General features: G+C 43.1%; 1 protein-coding gene across 1 annotated transcript in view; it reads right to left on the bottom strand.

Annotated features, from left to right (window-relative positions):
• LOC133134456 (uncharacterized) overlaps positions 1-19136 on the bottom strand; it is a 29167-nt gene extending 10031 nt beyond the window's left edge. The window contains exons 1-12 of the mRNA XM_061250653.1: positions 18583-19136; positions 17546-17641; positions 16956-17183; positions 16744-16766; positions 16543-16661; positions 15553-16082; positions 9506-9886; positions 5610-5696; positions 4979-5209; positions 4790-4812; positions 4586-4704; positions 3853-4382 (exon numbers count right to left, since the gene is read on the bottom strand). Of these exons, the coding sequence (XP_061106637.1) occupies positions 3853-4382; positions 4586-4704; positions 4790-4812; positions 4979-5209; positions 5610-5696; positions 9506-9886; positions 15553-16082; positions 16543-16661; positions 16744-16766; positions 16956-17183; positions 17546-17641; positions 18583-18990 (2775 nt within the window). The 5' untranslated portion in view covers positions 18991-19136. The remainder of the gene's footprint in view (positions 1-3852; positions 4383-4585; positions 4705-4789; positions 4813-4978; positions 5210-5609; positions 5697-9505; positions 9887-15552; positions 16083-16542; positions 16662-16743; positions 16767-16955; positions 17184-17545; positions 17642-18582) is intronic.
• Positions 19137-19389: the final 253 nt, after the last annotated feature.

The raw sequence follows: 19389 nt of genomic DNA, 5'->3' as shown, positions 1-19389 counted from the left end.
CAGCAGGGAATGTCATTGTTGATATGATACTTTATATACCAGGTTTCAGTACCCAAGCCCAGTCACGACACGTACGGTGAAAAGTCCAGAGGTGGTGCAACCTACGTGGATATCAGTGGGGGACCTTCTCCAGATGAAGGTCAATCCAGATATGGACGCCCCCCCTTTGCACTCAGTAAGTGCTACTCTAAGGGGGGGGGTCTTGTCTGTGTATCTGGCAAATAAAGGTCACCTGTCTTAGGTAAATGTCAAGGGGAAATGTTCTGCTATGGTTAAAAAATCAGTCTGTGAGTGTCCCCCATTATCCTTGTCTCTAGGCATCAGTTTTCCAACCGATCATGTAGGTGAGAGGGATAGGGACCCTCTGATTTACCTCTCATAACTACCAAACTCAAGACATACCTCTTCGCCCAGCACTACCATAGTCATACCCTTTCTTAACATTCCCATCACATAGCTTCCCTCCACTTTCATCTGTTCTGCTGTTATTCCATGTTATTGTATTGCCTGTATACACTCACCGAGCATTTTATTAGGTATTTATTAGACTTATTCTTTTAGACTTCTACTGCTGTAGCCTATCCACTTAGAGTTATGATGCGTGTTCAGAGATGCTCTTCTGCATTTGGTTAATTTTTTTGCACCATTCTTTGCAAACTTTAGAGACACGGGGCACCCACTATGAACGTAAATGCCCTCAAAAAACCTGGTAGTCAGCACCTAATCTCACATTCATCATATTCCTTGTATTGTTTTATTTCATTGCATTACATGTCATTTGGCTGGTGCCTTTATCCAAAGTGACTTACAGTTGATTAAGCAGGAGACAATCCCCCCCGGAGTTATGTGGGGCATTGCTCAAGGGCACAACAGCTTTGTGGCACTTATCTACACTGGGGATCGAACCACCAACTTTACAGGTCCCAGTCACATACCCCATACACCCCCCTACAAACTGGAGTCCCGCAGGGCTCAGTTCTTGGTCCTCTCCTCTTCTCTCTAAATACCAAGTCTCTTGGTTCTGTTATCTCTTCTCGTGGCTTTTGTTATCATTCTTACGCCAATGACACCCAACTCTTTCTTTCCTTCCCCCCCAATACCCAGGTCACCACACAGATCTCTGCCTGCTTGGCTGATATCTCTGCGTGGATGACTTCCCACCACCTGAAGCATAACCTTGCCAAGACTGAGCTTTTCTACATCCCTGCTAAGTCCTCTCCGACAATCGAACTCCCACTGATTGTTGAGGACTTTGTAGTAACCTCCTCCCATACAAATCTAGGGGTGACTCTTGATAACCGCCTCACCCTGGCTCCACTTGTATCCTCCATTGCCAGAACCTGCAGGTTCTTCCTCTACAATATCCACCGTATACGTCATCTCCTGACGGAGAAAGCCACCGAATTCCTAGTCCAGGCGATCGTTATTTCCCGCCTGGATTACTGCAACTCCCTCCAAGCCCCTCCAGCTGGTCCAGAATGCTACAGCCCGCCTGATCACCAGTCAGCCCAGGTCGGCTCATGTCACCCCACTCCTCATTGGCCTCTACTGGCTTCCTATTGCCGCACGCATCCGATTCAAGGCCCTAGTGTTTGCATTTCAGGCTGCTCAGGGGACTGCCCCACCTTACATACAATCCTTAATCACTCCCTACTTCCCAGCTAGACCACTCCGGTCTGCCAGCTCTGGTCGCCTCACTACGAGCACCTGCCAGTCGAGGTGCACATTCACGCCTGTTTTCCGTTCTGGTTCCTCAGTGGTGGAATGACTTGCCTACCACTATCAGGACAGCAGAATCCCTCCCCCTATTTCGACGCAGACTAAAAACACACCTTTTCAAACTGTGCCTTAGTCCTACCTCCTGATCCCCCCCCCCCCACTTCCGATATCCCTCTTGTCTAACCTAAAAAAAAGAAAGAAATTGCATCTACGATGACTGTATTTTTTGTTCAGAACAGCACTTCATGTGTATTTTACTTGTTATAGATGTGATGCTTTAACATGTGGAAGAACCTATGCACTTGTAAGTCACTTTGGATTAAAAGCGTCTGCCAAATGACTAAAAAAAAAAAGAAAGAAAAATAAATCCAAATAAATCCAAAGAAATAAATCCAATGTGCTGAGTATGAACCCAAAACAACAAAACTTGTGTCACTGTTCCATTACTTTTTTCAAATATATGTACATCCATCATTAATACATTTATGGTGGACTTTAAAAACACCATTCCTGACCAACACCATTTTGGCTATAGGCCTTGGGACTGTTGTGGCTCCAGACAGCACTCTGGGAAACAGCTTGTGACGGTTGAGATGGGTGAGCGATGGTGAATTGGTTGAGAGACTGACAGCTCTCCTGTGCCGTAATGGCGTGCGATGTTGAAGGTGATGTAATTTTAACAAACTCCAACCTAGGGCAAATCTGTGTTGTCTTGAAGCGCAAGAGGATGTCGTGAGAAATGTCCCTGGTGAGAAATATAAAGCTTTGTCAAATGTAGTAGGCATTACAGTCAACTGTTTTCAAACAAGATTTTTACAAACTTGCTGAAAGAAAATAGGGTCTTTGGACACTTTATTTCTGTGCTCATATATGAAACCTATTTGTGTAAACAGTTTGGATAGAAATGTGCTTGTGGATGTTGTTGGAGCAAGTTGTTTGTATTTTCCTGTGAAAGACGAGTGCAGCTGTGCAGATTTGATAGCTCTTTTGATGTACTGTAACTTTTATATCAAATGTAAATACACAGTACGGCTGTAATTACTGCTTCTGCATAGGAACACTACTGTTCTAAAGATTTCAGGAAATGGTGTCACCACACCCTGCACCAGGTTTTGCTGTTGGGTCTTCTACAGGCTAAAGTTGGAAGAGCTGTCAATCACTTGCCACGGCATTAGTGCAATACAATATTGTACAGCAATTCATACAATATTAGTAATCCCAATCCCATACATTATTGATTCTTTTATATAGATTCATATGGTGTGACTTGTTTTAGTGAGTATTGCATACAGCTGGATATTGACTGATATAGTTTAGGTTAATTGCCATGTTCAACATTAGCATTCAACTTGTTCAACAGCAGTCCCTCACTAAAACTAATATTAGAATCACTGACCCAGAATACTGGATGATTTAAAAATAAATACATTTTTCAATGGAATTTGTGTACGATCTTTATTCCTTAAAATAAGTTAAACATCTTAAATGCAATCCTTAAGGCACCACTACAATTATCTTTGTAAGCAAAAAAAAAAAAAAACAACTCCCAATAGTCATTGGCAAATAATACACCATAATTCATATTGTATAACACTGCAAAGCTAATGGCAAGGCATGCACAATCTCATTTGTACATTGCTTAGAATTGCTTACTCTCATTTGCTCTGCAGAAGGGAAATGCTGTTTAATGTTTTGCAATGGATGGAGTAAAATAAACTGAATTATAAAATATTATATAAACTGAATTATAACCAATCGTAATGGACTGGACGTTATTGTAAATATTAGACTGGAAAATTTTAGCAAATGTTATTCATCATGCCTAACAATATTCATGCTGCATCACACACACACAACAAATGAACTGTTTTGTGTCTATATGGTATACAGCGGATTTGTGTCTCCTTTATAACATAAACCACACTAGGTGGAAGCGAATAATCTCTGTATGCGTGTCTGCTCCCTTGTGACAGACGCCCCACTTTGTACTAGATTTGTGTTCCTTTCGAGGCACTGAGCATGTACCTCTGTGTGTGTCTGCCTTCCATTTGGTACTGGTAGTACCAAATTGAACTCGTACTGGTAGTAGCAGCCTTTATAATTGAGTTTTTATTGTGATGATGTCACTGTTACAGAGACTTTCATTGGGCAGATTTTCAGGGGTTCATTGTTACTGCCATCTCTCACACCAGGACAGAAGTATGGGAACACCCTCTCAGTCAATGTGTCTTTAAAAGTGTGAATGAGTGACATGTCACTGGTGTTGAAGAAGGACACCTCCCCCCTGTCATAGTCCAGATGCACCCTGATGCTCTGGGGTTTCCTCTCCAGTGTGAGGACAGTACCTCCTGCTGAACTGTACTCATCACCATTCCTCAACATTATTACCCAGAATCCTGTCTCTGGGCTGTATGTTATGTCTTCCTTTCTGTTCATAGACTCTTTCACCACTCCTACATCCCACTTAGGTTTACTCCCAACTTTCACCTCCCAGCTGTGTTTCCCTGAGGTAAACCCTTCAGATCCCAGCACACATGGACAGCGACTAAACCTCTCTGGGTTGTCAGGACAGTTCTGCACTGTACCTGTGTGTCTCACAGTGGTCAGATCATCAGACAGAGAGAGACTGGCACATGCAGTGTTAGGATCCAGCATCACAGGAGCTGAAATATCAAGAAGAGAGATATTTAAAAGGTCTAGAGACATTTCACTTACTCTAGACCTACTAGATTAGGTCACATACACAAGAAATATGTAGACGCTGTACTGTTTATATTCAGCACAATTGTAATGTAGTTTTGCAGTTTGATGTGTTCCTTAAATTTCTGTAAAGAACATGACTTCAGCATCTGGCCCAGATACTCACTGTACTGCACCATCCCCAGCATCTTCTCCGAGACTCTGAACTTCAGGTTGCCCAGGTGTTTGGCCACATCTATCAGCGCCCCTGAGAGTAGCTCTGGGTCCTGCAGTGTGCACTGAGCTCTGTAACAACAGGCATGAGTCAGTCAGGCTTGGTAACTGAAGAGACTTAAACACACAAGATGAAATGAGCTGAGAGTCTAAATACCTTTCCTTGATGTTCTTGTAGCTCTGAAAAAACACATAATAACAGCATAATGAGAGTGTATAAATTCCATTATCAGAAACAAGAGGAGCCATGTTAATGAAAGTGATGCAGATGATAACAGTCAGTACACATGACATTACTTTACTGAGGTTAAACAGTATAAACTCGGTCAGTAAATGAAGCTCCTACCATTAAAAAGGAGGTGTCTTCGGTCTCCATGGCCGTCTCTATAGCTGTGATTTTGTCTGTAAGGGTGGAGATGTCTCCACTGATGTGTTTTAACTTCCCCTCCATTATCTGACTCCTCTTCTCCTCTTCCTCTTTCAGTGCAGCTAGTCTGGCCTCCTCTTCCTCTCGCAGTAACTGGTGGAGCTTCTCAAACTCAGCCTTCATCTGCCTCTCTGTGAGCTGGGCTTGTCTCTGCGATTCAAACACCATTTTAAACCTGAATAGTGTAACTATACTTCGTTATTCATGTATGGCAGTCGATGTGTTTTTTATCCATGTTAAGTGGTAAATGGTTGGCATTTATATAGTGCCTTTATCCAAAACGTTGTACAACTGATGCTTCTCATTCACCCATTCACCCATTCATACCAATGGCGATTGGCTGCCATGCAAGGCACCAACCAGCTTGTCAGGAGCAATTGGGGGTTAGGTGGCTTGCTCAGGGACACTTCGACACACCCAGGGCGGGATCGAACCTGCATCCCTCCGACTGCCAGATGACTGCTCTTACCACATGATGTCTCAATGTCGCCCCCGTGTTACACACAATATTAATCAAAAATACTATATATTTCCTAATTGCGTTACTCACCCTGATGTGTCCTGCTGTCTTCTTACATCCTTGTTCAACCTTCATAAACTTTTCTTTAATAAGATTAAGTGCAGGCTTGAGTTCCTCCTGGAGTGATATGAACCAGTTATCACTTTTCACAAATCGCACAGAATTACCCCTGCTAAAATAGTGACAGTCAGTGTAACTTTGTAAGTGTAAGTATACAGGAAATGTAGCATGAAAAATATACCAGTCAGTAATAAAGTCTTTAGTGAAATATTCTTATAAATATATTCTTATAAATGCATAATATTATATCATGCATTATATGTTATCATGCATTTTCAGTTCTAAACCAGTCAAATATTTAGCATAAAAGGATTACAAAGCCATATATCCATCCAACTTAACCCGCTTATCCTGAACAGGATTGCAGGGGGGCTGGAGCCTATCCCAGCATACTTTGGGCGAAAGACAGGAATACACCCTGGACAGGTCACCAGTCCATCACAGGGCACACACACCATTCACTCATACACTCATACATACCCATCAGTCTAACCTGCATGTCTTTGGACTGTGGGATGAAACCCATGTGACATGACGAGAACATGCAAACTCCACACAGAGAGGCCCCGGCTGACCGGGATTCGAACCCAGGACCTCCTTGCTGTGAGGTGGCAGTGCTACCCAAAAAAGCAGTCTTGCTTTAAAATTTGCAGAAATGTCCCACATTTCACTCTGTAACATTTACAGTTCAGGTTTGTTCACTTCTGTTCACCAAGATATTAATTGTAAAAGGCTTGTTTACTGGGGGTGCCCACATTTTTGCATATGACCGTACACTCAGTGTAGATTTCTGCACTTCCTGGTTGTTGCTCAGTTCTCTCCACATACATATTGTCGAGGACCCGGCCCTAGACCCCCCTGATGAGAGATTGACAGGGATGGGTTAGGCAGGAATGCATTGTTAACCCCTCGCACACGCCATTGAGGTGGTAGCAAGAACGCCCGTAAGAGGAAAAATATGCAGTTCAGAGATAATGAGCAGCCCTACTTGTCAGCGGAGGAGTCTGAAGTCGAGGGACTTGGATTTAGAGTACTAAGGAGCAAGGTTAAAGTTCTGACTGAGGCCATGCATAGAATGAGTTCCAGCATAACCTTGGAGGAGATTCAACATGCTGAGCGAGCAGTCGGGGAATACCCCAACCCTACAGGGGAGGAGCACAATGCCTGGCTAAAGCAAAAAGATAAGGAAAACGGAAGGGATGTCAATACCGAAAGAATATTAAGAGGCTTTAAGGGCCTTCCTGATTATAATCTGATAATTTATTGGAAAGATTCAAAGGACTGACTGTAGAGGAGTTGGGGGATGATTTACACTCAGCTATTGGCTGGATGTTCTTTGTAGATCCCTTAAGGCGCTGCAGAGAGGGGCACCTGAAGAGTGTGTTGAGATGTTGGAGGGCACTAACTTCTGGCTTGTATGAAGTCAAAGTTTGGAGAGAGTCCAAGGAGAGATTATGACAGGGAGAAAATACCAGTGATGAATAGGTTCATTAAAAAATTACATAAGAGCTAGTGTTTTTCCACTCGTATACTGAAATGGTGGAAACTCCCAACCGGAGGGGCACATGAGATAAAGTATTGGGGAAATTTCCTTTGAGGTATGAGAAAAAAGTTACATAAGAGATAAATGTCTTTCCACTCGGTATATTGGGGACATTTCTTATCAAAAAAAGGTACACTTTTATACGAGCTAAGGATATATAAGGAGTGAGCTTTTAGATGTTAAAAAAGCAGGAAAAAAGAAGGAGAAGAAAGAAAAAAAAGCATCTTAGAATTTTGCTTCAGAAGATATCTATGGGGCGGCACGGATGGTGCAGTGGGTAGCACTGCCGCCTCACAGCAAGGAGGTCATGGGTTCGAATCCCCGTCGGCAGGGGCCTCTCTGTGCAGAGTTTGCATGTTCTCCCCGTGTCTGCGTGGGTTTCCTCCGGGTACTCCGGTTTCCTCCCACAGTCCAAAGACATGCATGTTAGGCTGATTGGAGAGTCTAAATTGGCCGTAGGTATGAGTGTGTGAGTGAATGGTGTGTGTGCCCTGCGATGGACTGGCGACCTGTCCAGGGTGTATTCCTGCCTTTCGCCCAATGTATGCTGGGATAGGCTCCAGCCCCCCTGCGACTCTGTTCAGGATAAGCGGGTTCAGATAATGGATGGATGGAGATATCTATGGGCTGTTGAAGAGAGAGCAACGCAGGACAGCTGTAGTCAAGCTGGAGTGGCGCGCTCCCTCTGCGCGCCATTCCAGGATCTGGATATGGAGAACAGAGTGATGTACACGGTGCGGTGTCGAAGAGGTGTTCATGCGCATCCCTCATCATACAGAAAAGCTGGTGAAAGAGTTAAAGGGCTTTTACGACATGCTTGGAGCCGTGAACTGCACCTGGAGGCCAACAGACGGGACGCGGGGTTCCTCCACGCTACAGAACACCTTCCTGCTGGACCCACGCAAGAACCTGAAGCCTCCCCCCCCTAACCTCAGGGTCAGTGAGGAGAGGCATATGCTGCGGCTGCACAGCAAACCCCCGACGTGTTCGAAGACATACCAGTGCACATCCCATACAACAGGCAGGAGAAGTACGAAGTGCAAAGTCACGTCTTTCGAAAGTCTGGGTCCTGATCCTGCCCCAGATTCCATTACATTACATTACATTATTGGCATTTGGCAGACGCTCTTATCCAGAGCGACGTACAACAAATTGCATACCCATAACCAGGGATAAGTTCGCTGAAAGACCCTAGAGGGAAGTACAATTTCAACTGCTACCTGTACAACAAAGATAAGGACAAGGGCCATTTATTTATTTATTTATTTATTTATTTTTTGAACAAACAAACAAACAAACAGAGCAAAAGTGACCAACGTTAACTATCCAAACACTGCTTACCTAGCCAACTAAAAATACCGATACACAAAGCAAGTCACAGAACAATTAAGGTTCACAGGGAGGTAGGGAGGGATGGGGAGAGGTGCTGCTTGAAGAGGTGTGTCTTCAGCTTGCGCTTGAAGGTGGGGAGAGATTCTATAGTTCTGACCTCAACGGGGAGTTCGTTCCACCACCGTGGAGCCAGAACAGACAGTAGTCGTGAGCGTGAGGTGGAGGTTCTGAGAGGGGGAGGTGCCAAGCGGCCTGTGGAGGCTGAACGAAGAGGTCTGGCAGGGGTGTAGGGTCTGATGATTTTTTGTTCAAAGAGCTCATCAACAGCAAGGAGGAGGGATCAAATCCCGTGGAAAACGAGATGGCTATATTTAGGGCATGGGTGGTAATTATAATCTATATTACTTGTAAAAGTAGGAAAAGTAGTACATAGAAGTTCAACGTTATTTGAGGGGTGTACCTTGAATTTTAACATCATGGTGGAAAGGTAAATTAGAAAGAGCTAAAGGGGTATATGTAACTTGCATGTGATCAGCAAACTGAAAGATGATATATATCCTGTCAGCTGTATAACTCTATTCTTTTGATTGATTATAATAAAGTATATCTTACTATAATCATATGTGATAAAGGTTATTTTAGAGGAATACAGTGAATACAGGACATCGTATACCAGATTTGCATCACACCCTTCACTTCGAGACCGGGCTGGAAGTTCAGTAGAACTTACCAGGGCTCCAGGACGTTCGGAGTACTTAAAGAAAAAGAGAGTTTGTCCCCGAGACACCTCCTAGTGAGGTACTGCTCGTGGGAACGTGAGGCCTGAGCTCGGCAAGGGGTCCGTGGCTCACGACAATTTAACAATGTATTTAACAGTAGTTTTTCAGGTCTGGACGTTTATGATTTAGATTAAACCTCTTGTGTGATATTTGCGCTATCGCGCTATCAGTATCTAATCATTGCTACATTTTATAAATTAAAAACAGAATACCTTTAGCTCCCGTGCGGCCTCTTCCACTGGACAGATTGGGTGCTTTCTGTGTTTTTTTGAAGTCTGACAGATGACACAGAGAGGCTCTTTGTCATGTTCGCAGAATAAAAGAAGTTTCTCCCCATGAAGACTACAGCGAGCCTCAGTCTTGTCTGCAGTTTTTCTCTCAGTCTTCTGCTTTAAGTAAGTCTCCACAATGTTTTGTAAGGCCAGGTTTCGAGGAGGTTCCTCCATAGAAGCCTTTCTCCTGCAGATGGGACACTCTCGAGAGCTCTTCTGTTTCCAGCACTGCTGCAGACACACTCTACAGAAGCTGTGGCTGCATTTCAGGAGAACAGGCTCTTTAAAAATTGCACAACAAACAGAGCAACAAAGATCGTCCTCAGGAAATAAAGCTTTAGCCTCCATGTTACAGTCTCTCAGTCTCTCGGTCTGATACTTTCACTCACTTAAGCCAGTAATAATTAACATTTGGTGTCATGCACTGGTCAGCTTGCTGACTTCCCCCTCCCGGAGCATACATTGTTAGCCCCCACCTTTTGGCACCCATGCCTGTGGGGGAGAACTAGAGAAGGGTTCCTGGAGGAGCCTTCCTGGGCCCCTGGGGAGCCCCCTTCCCTCACATTCCTTACAGGGTTAGAGCACAGGAATACTGGAGATGGCATAAAGATGTTTCATGATAATCCCAGGTCAGAATATAGTAATGTTTGGTGTTATTCTGATTGGTTCAGTGTGACTGGTGTAATGGTCTAGTTTTTGTAACAGTCTACCTTTGATATCATAACCGTCCAGGAGCCATGGGGAAACTGGGCAAAAGCTGTCTCTGTAGAAGCCATTTGGGTGGGGGTTTGGCTAAATTCCAGATGGGTGACCCATTTTTAGGGTCAAGAACAAAGGCCTGGATTTTGGAGATAAGGAGAAGAAACCAAGCAATCTGGGGTTTTGTCTCCTTTCCTTTATTTCACCCAAATCAGGTTTATCCCAATCTGGGAAGATCGCAATCGACTTCCCACACTGCATGTCTTGTGTATATAAGTATCAGGAAGATCGCATTCGACTTCCCACACAGCGTATTGTACGTGTGTGTATGTATAGGGAAGATCGTAACCGGCTTCCCGCACTATGTACGTTCTGTGTTTGTGTGTAGCCAAAGCAGGCTAGGTATGATTATTTACTCTCTCTATTCTTAATCTGTGTATTATGTAATTGACTATTGGTATTCTTAAGCTAATAACCTACCTGTCTGTGAATAAATTATTTTATTTGTAACTTGCGTGATCTCCATGATTCTAATTCATCTTGTACCTTTTCAGCCTAAATTACGACTGAATACTCAGGGGGACAATATTGACCAAAGACCAACTGATCAGTGGCTTGGTACTTTAGTGGTGTTTCCAAGCTGGGAAAGGCAGCCAAGTTCGGCCCATAAAAAGGATTGGTGGTGCATGGCTCTTATAATTTGATGCAAAGGGAACCCATGGGCGGTTCCTGTCAAGTTAGCTCTAAGGAGCCCTCTAAATGCACGCCGACCTGGGCTCGCAACTATCATCTCAAATGTAGTGCATGTGTTGTGTTGGCTAGACCCTCAGCCTCTGAGTTCTCCGCCAATAATGCTAATCCCGGGAGCATATATTGAGTAATGGTGGCGCAGGTAAGAGTCGAGTGTAATCACTCCCGAGGTTTGCGTATGTTTCAAACCCAAATTTCTAAATGATATCTTAAATGGAGTCAGATAACGAAGGTAAATTTATTGACCCTATTGTGGAGATTCTTGGTCAGCCTGGACCAGTAAAGAATGGAAGGCAGATTGGTACTACTGTCTTTGTAACGTGGGTTAATTAATTGGCTGATCTAGACTCTCTGCACAGCGGTCATTATTATTTAACCATACTAATCTTCTTCCAGCAACACCAGAAGTACAAGCATGCAAATACCTTCGACCCGCGCTAAATTCCATCTTTGGGTTAACGTGGGGTTTTACACACTTTCACTTCTGCTGAACCTTGGACAGAACACACCCTATTTGCTTTAAAACAGGAACAAACCTGCAGATCAGGCTTGTAGTTCTCAGTCAGTGGGAGATTCTTGACTGGGATTGCCCTCTCTCTTACAGAGATGATAATGTCTGACCGCTGAAGTGACTGCTCTTAGGTGGATTTACAGGGTGCAGCAATGTCCTGCAAAAGGCAAACCCAAATTTTATTTACAAATAGACTCACTCCCAGCAAAAGCATAAGTAGCTGCACTCGATGGAGTCAGAACCAGAACACGATCTGCGTAGTCATGCGCCCTGTTGTCTGTAGTTGAATCCTGATGAAGCTGAAGCTGATAATGGCTGGCACCCCTGCAGACTGGCACATAACTGTGCAGTGTCACCCAGGAGAGCACTCCTCTGCTCATTGAGTGAGACTTCACTGGCCCACAGCACACCTGGAGTCCACCTACACCCGCTATTGAAAGGGTAACACTTCATAATAAGGTTACATGAATTGGCATAAACTAATGTAGTTAACTGACTATTGAGAAGTTAATCTGTACTGCTTTTGTTATGTGTTTCTACATCATGAATTCACATTAACTGCAATGTAGATGAATTGTAATCTTGCTTTTCACAAGTCCATAGTTAAATGTCAGGCCTTGGCAAGAGTGGTGGAGCTGGAGCTGTCATTTCTATTTGCACCTGGCATATCACACATTCCATTAGCAGACATGTCGGTTTTGAAGAGTCATTGAAATATACAGTGGTGTGAAAAAGTGTTTGCCCCCTTCCTGATTTCTTATTTTTTTGCATGTTTGTCACACTTAAATGTTTCAGATCATCAAACAAATTTAAGTATTAGTCAAAGACAACACAAGTAAACACAAAATGCAGTTTTTAAATGAAGGTTTTTATTATTAAGGGAGAAAAAAAATCCAAGCCTACATGGCCCTGTGTGAAAAAGTGATTGCCCCCTAAACCTAATAACTGGTTGGGCCACCCTTAGCAGCAACAACTGCAATCAAGCGTTTGCGATAACTTGCAATGAGTCTCTTACAGCGCTGTGGAGGAATTTTGGCCCATTCATCTTTGCAGAATTGTTGTAATTCAGCCACATTGGAGGGTTTTCGAGCATGAACCGCCTTTTTAAGATCATGCCACAGCATCTCAATAGGATTCAGGTCAGGACTTTGACTAGGCCACTCCAAAGTCTTCATTTTGTTTTTCTTCAGCCATTCAGAGGTGGACTTGCTGGTGCGTTTTGGATCATTGTCCTGCTGCAGAACCCAAGTTCGTTTCAGCTTGAGGTCACGAACAGATGGCCGGACATTCTCCTTCAGGATTTTTTGGTAGACAGCAGAATTCATGGTTCCATTTATCACAGCAAGTCTTCCAGGTCCTGAAGCAGCAAAACAGCCCCAGACCCTCACAGTACCACCACCATATTTTACTGTTGGTATGATGTTCTTTTTCTGAAATGCGGTGTTACTTTTATGTAATGGGACACACACCTTCCAAAAAGTTCAACTTTTGTCTCGTCAGACCACAGAGTATTTTCCCAAAAGTCTTGGGGATCATCAAGATGTTTTCTGGCAAAATTGAGAAGAGCCTTAATGTTCTTTTTGCTCAGCAGTGGTTTTTTCGTCTTGGAACTCTGCCATGCAGGCCGTTTTTGCCCAGTCTCTTTCTTGTGGTGGAGTCATGAACACTGACATTAACTGAGGCAAGTGAGGCCTGCAGTTCTTTGGATGTTGTTGTGGGGTCTTTTGTGACCTCTTGGATGAGTCGTCGCTGCGCTCTTGGGGTAATTTTGGTCGGCCGGCCACTCCTGAGAAGGTTCACCACTGTTCCATGTTTTCGCCATTTGTGGATAATGGCTCTCACTGTGGTTCGCTGGAGTCCCAAAGCTTTAGAAATGGCTTTATAACCTTTTCCAGACTGATAGATCTCAATTACTTTCTTTCTCATTTGTTCCTGAATTTCTATAGATCTTGGCATGATGCCTAGCTTTTGAGGATCATTTGGTCTACTTCACTTTGTCAGGCAGGTCCTATTTAAGTGATTTCTTAATTGAGAACAGGTATGGCAGTAATCAGGCCTGGGTTTGGCTAGAGAAATTGAACTCAGGTTTGATAAACCACAGTTAAGTTATGTTTTAACAGGGGGGGCAATCACTTTTTCACACAGGGCCATGTAGGTTTGGATTTTTTTTCTCCCTTAATAATAAAAATCTTAATTTAAAAACTGCATTTTGTGTTTACTTGTGTTGTCTTTGACTAATATTTAAATTTGTTTGATGATCTGAAACATTTAAGTGACAAACATGCAAAAAAATAAGAAATCAGGAAGGGGGCAAACACTTTTTCACACCACTGTACCTGTCACAGCACTGAAATCAGCAGGTCAAGCAAATGTTCCAGTGAGGTGCATCCACACATCCGGTCGTGTGCAACATCATTCCAAGGGAATGCATGAATTTCAAAATCATCAGCAGCAATGTTACATTTTCTGAGTTCCTGAGAATACATTTTGGTAAGCAGCTATTTAATAAGAATTACAAGGTCAAAAAACCTGGTAGTCAGCACCTAATCTCACATTTATCATATCCCTTGTATTGTTTTATTTCATTGCATTACATGTCATTTGGCTGATGCCTTTATCCAAAGTGACTTACAGTTGATTAGACTAAGCAGGAGACAATCCCCCATGGAGTAATGTGAGGCATTGCTCAAGGGCACAACAGCTGTGTCGGTGGTTCAATCCCCAGTGTAGATGAGATCCGCATCTACACTGGGGATCGAACCACCGACCTTACAGGTCCCAGTCACATAGGATAAATCCAATGTGCTGGAGTATGAAGACAAAACAACAAAACTTGTGTTGCTGTTCCATTAGTTTTTTCATATATATGTACATCCATAATTAATACATTTATGGTGGACTTTAAAAACACCATTCCTGACCAACACCATTTTGGCTATAGGCCTTGGGACTGTTGTGGCTCCAGACAGCACTCTGGGAAACAGCTTGTGACGGTTGAGATGGGTGAGCGATGGTGAATTGGTTGAGAGACTGACGGCTCTCCTGTGCCGTAATGAAGTGTGATGTTGACGGTGATGTAACTTTAACAAACCACAACCTAGGGCAAATCTGTGTTGTCTTGAAGCGCACAAGGATGTCGTGAGAAATGTCCCTGGTGAGAAATAGAAATCTTTGTCAAATGTAGTAGGCATTACAGTAAACTGTTTTCAAACAAGATTTTTACAAACTTGCTGTAAGAAAATAGGGTCTCGAAGGTTGGACACTTTATTTCTGTGCTCATATATGAAACCTATTTGTGTAAACAGTTTGGATAGAAATGTGCTTGTGGATGTTGTTGGAGCAAGTTGTTTGTATTTTCCTGTGAAAGACGAGTGCAGCTGTGCAGATTTGATAGCTCTTTTGATGTACTGTAACTTTTATATCAAATGTAAATACACAGTACGGCTGTAATTATTGCTTCTGCATAGGAACACTACTGTTCGAAAGATTTCAGAAAATGGTGTCACCACACCCTGCACCAGGTTTTGCTGTTGGGTCTTCTACAGGCTAAAGTTGGAAGAGCTGTCAATCACTTGCCACAGCATTAGTGCAATACAATATTGTACAGCAATTCATACAATATTAGTAATCCCATTGGAATCCGATGGAATTTGTGCACGATCTTTATTCCTTAAAATAAAAGTTAAACATCTTAAATGCAATCCTTAAGGCACCACTACAAAACCCCCCCAAAAAAACAACTCCCAATAGTCATTGGCAAATAATACACCATAATTCATACTGTATAATACTGCAAAGCTAATGGCAAGGCATGCACAATCTCATTTGTACATTGCTTAGAATTGCTTACTCATTTGCTCTGCAGAAGGGAAATGCTGGTTAATGCTTTGCAATGGATGGAGTAAAATAAACTGAACTTGTATCTCTGTGTATGCCTGCCTTCCATTTGGTACTGGTAGTACCAAATTGAACTGGTACTGGTAGTAGCAGCATTTATAATTTAATTTTATTGTGATGTCTCGGTCACAGAGACTTTCACTGGGCAGATTTTCAGGGGTTCATCGTTCTTACCGCCATCTCTCGCACAGGGACAGAAGTATGGGAACACCCTCTCAGTAAATGTGTCTTTAAAAGTGTGAATGAGTGACATGTCACTGGAGTTGAAGAAGGACACCTCCCCCCGGTCATAGTCCAGCTGCACCCTGATGCTCTGGGGTTTCCTCTCCAGTGTGAGAGTACCTCCTGATGCTGTGTACTTATCACCGTTCCTCCGATTTATGACCCAGAATCCTCTCTCTGGGCTGTATAATAGACCATCCTTCCTGTTGATGGACTCTTTCACCACTCCTACATCCCACGCAGGTTTGTTCCCAACTTTCACCTCCCAGCTGTGTTTCCCTGAGGTAAACCCCTCAGATCCCAACACACACGGACAGAGATTAAACCTCTCTGGGTTGTCAGGACAGTTCTGCACTGTATCCGTGTTTCTCACAGTGGTCAGATCATCAGAGAGAGAGAGATATGCACATGCAGTGTTAGGATCCAGCATCACAGGAGCTGAAATATCAAGAAGAGATATTTAAAAGGCTGGAAGTAGAGGTACATTTCACATACTCTAGACCTACTAGAGTAGGTCACATACACAGGAAACATGATAGAATTGTTATATTATAAATACTCTATATAATATACAGCAGTTATTGTGGTTTATAATTTAAACATAATATTTGCATTATGAAAATAATAAAATCATGGTAAGCTTGATGAATTCAATTTATCCATCTAATAAGCCATATTATGTTTTACATTGTGTGTTAATTCTGTATCTGCGAGTGTTCTGATATTAAACAGAGCAGAGCAGTCCAGCCCTCAGGATCTTCCTACTCTTGGAGGAAACTGAGACTGGATGACTCTGTACTCCAGCACCATTTCAATATACAGGCTGTTTCTCCACTTTCATGTGTTCATTAAATGTTTGTATAAAAACATGACTTCAGCATCTGGCCCAGATACTCACTGTACTGCACCATCCCCAGTATCTTCTCCCAGACTCTGAACTTCAGGTTGCCCAGGTGTTTGGCCACATCTATCAGCGCCCCTGAGAGCAGCTCTGGGTCTTGCAGTGTGCACTGGGCTCTGTAACAGGCAGGAATCAGTCAGGCTCGATAACTGAAGAGACTTAAACACACAAGATGAAATGAGCGGAGAGTCTACATACCTTTCCTTGATGTTCGTGTAGCTCTGAAAAAAACACATAACAGCATAATGATAGTGTATAAATGAATTTAGTACATTCCATTATGAGAAAGAATAAGTCAGAAACAACAGGAGCCATGCTAATGAAAGTGAAGCAGATGATAACAGTCAGTACACATGACGTTACTTTACTGAGGTTAAACTATCAACTCGGTCAGTAAATGAAGCTCCTACCTTTAAAAAGGAGGTGTCTTCGGTCTCCATGGCCGTCTCTATAGCTGTGATTTTGTCTGTAAGGGTGGAGATGTCTCCACTGATGAGTTCGAACTTCTCCATTATTTGATTCCTCTTCTCCTCTTCCTCTTTCAGAGCAGCTAGTCTGGCCTCCTCTTCCTCTCGCAGGAACTGGTGGAGCTTCTCAAACTCTGCCTTCATCTGTCTCTCTGTGTGCTGGGCTTGACTCTATGATTCAAACACCATTTTAAACCTGAATAGTGTAACTATACTTCGTTATTCATGTATGGCAGTCGATGTGTTTTTTATCCATGTTAAGTGGTAAATGGTTGGCATTTATATAGTGCCTTTATCCAAAACGTTGTACAACTGATGCTTCTCATTCACCCATTCACACTCACACACCAATGGCAATTAGCTGCCATGAAAGGCACCAACCAGCTTGTCAGGAGCAATTGGGGATTAGGTGTCTTGCTCACGGCGGGATCGAACCGGCAACCAACTGCTCTTACTGCCTGAGCCAATGTCGCCCCCATGTTACACACAATATTAATAAAAAATACTAAATATTTCCTAATTGCGTTACTCACCCTGATGTGTTCTGCGGTCTTCTTACATGCTTGTTCAACCATGGTAAACTTCTCCAGTTTTTCTTTAATAAGATTAAGTGCAGGCTTGAGTTCGTCCTGAAGTGATATGAATCAGTTACTTTTCACAAATAGCACAGTATTACCCATGCTACCATAGTGACGGTCAGTGTAACTTTGTAAGTGTAAGTACATGGGAAATCTAGCAGGGAAAATATACCAGTCAATAATAAAGTCTTAAGTGAAATATTCTTATAGGGCATCATAAAATAATGTTATGCTGCATTTTCAGTATAATTAAACCAATCAAATATTAAGCCCAATAGGATTACAAAACCACCACCACAATTTTAGTTGGGTGTACTTCATATCATTTACAGCCTGCAACTGTAAATGGTATGAAGGAATGTTGAAGCATTCATAGAACTGGCTTGACCATACCTACGGCCAATTTAGACTCTCCAATCAGCCTAACATGCATGTCTTTGGACTGTGGGAGGAAACCGGAGTACCCGGAGGAAACCCACGCAGACACGGGGAGAACATGCAAACTCCGCACAGAGAGGCCCCGGCCGACGGGGATTCGAACCCAGGACCTCCTTGCTGTGAGGCAGCAGTGCTACCCACTGCACCATCCGTGCCGCCACTGGCTTGACATTGCTAAACAATTTCCTACGTACATTCTCAAAACAGATCTATTAAAAACACATGACCTGGCTTTGTTTTAACATTTCCATGTCAAGTTGAGGACAACACATCTTGAGTTTCCAGTGTTACTCGCATCACTTAACTTACACAGACAATATATTTGTATTGAAAAAAAAAAAAATCAAAAATAGAGGTGTTCTGCCAGGAAGAATGGGGGAAAGTTCCAAAAGCAAGAATTGAAAGACTCTTCTGGCTGCAGGAAGCGTTTGCAAGCAGTTATAGTTGACCGAGGCAGAGTTACAAAGTATTAAGTCACAGGGTTCCCAAACTTTTGCACAAGGCCACTTTCCTTTTTTAAAAATTTGTAAACAGTAAAAATTAAAACAGAATACCTTCAGCTCCCGTGCAGCCTCTTCCACTGGACAGACCCGGTGCTTTCTGTGTTTTTTTGATGTCTGACAGATGACACAGAGAGGCTCTTTGTCATGTTCACAGAATAAAATAAGTTTCTCCCCATGAAGAATACAGCGAGCCTCAGTCTTGTCTGCAGTTTCTCTCTCAGTCTTCTGCTTTAAGTAAGTCTCCACAATGTTTTGTAAGGCCAGGTTTCGAGGAGGTTCCTCCATAGAGGCCTTTCTCCTGCAGATGGGACACTCTCGAGAGCTCTTCCGTTCCCAGTACTGCTGCAGACACACTCTACAGAAGCTGTGGCTGCATTTCAGGAGAACAGGCTTTTTAAAAATCTCACAACAAACAGAGCAACAAAGATCGTCCTCAGGAAACAAAGCTTCAGACTCCATGTTACTTTGACAGAACACACCCTATGTGCTTCAAAACAGGAACAAACATACAGATCAGGCTTGTAGTTCTCAGTCAGTGTGAGATTCAAGGGCTCGGGAACAAGGGTGCTAGAACTAAGGGAAGTACTAACGGATTCGGGAACAAAAACAGGACAAGACGAACTAGCCGCATGCAACTGAAAAGGACAGGTATAAATACACAGGGGAATGAGACAAACTAGGCGGGGCATGGGAGTGAGGGCGGTCTAACAAATAAACATCAGGTGAGACACATGAAAGGGTAATAGGACAATAACGAGGGGGAAACGAAAACGCGGACTGGATTCACAAAGACACACATGTAAAACAAACGGCTCCGGACTAGAGAGTAGACAATTGCAGAGAATCAGGAGATGCAGA

The sequence above is a fragment of the Conger conger genome, chromosome 8 (genome assembly GCF_963514075.1).
Source record: "Conger conger chromosome 8, fConCon1.1, whole genome shotgun sequence".
NCBI lineage: Eukaryota > Metazoa > Chordata > Actinopteri > Anguilliformes > Congridae > Conger > Conger conger.
The sequence above is the reverse complement of the archived record's forward strand: the minus strand, read 5'-3'. Positions and strand labels throughout refer to the sequence as shown.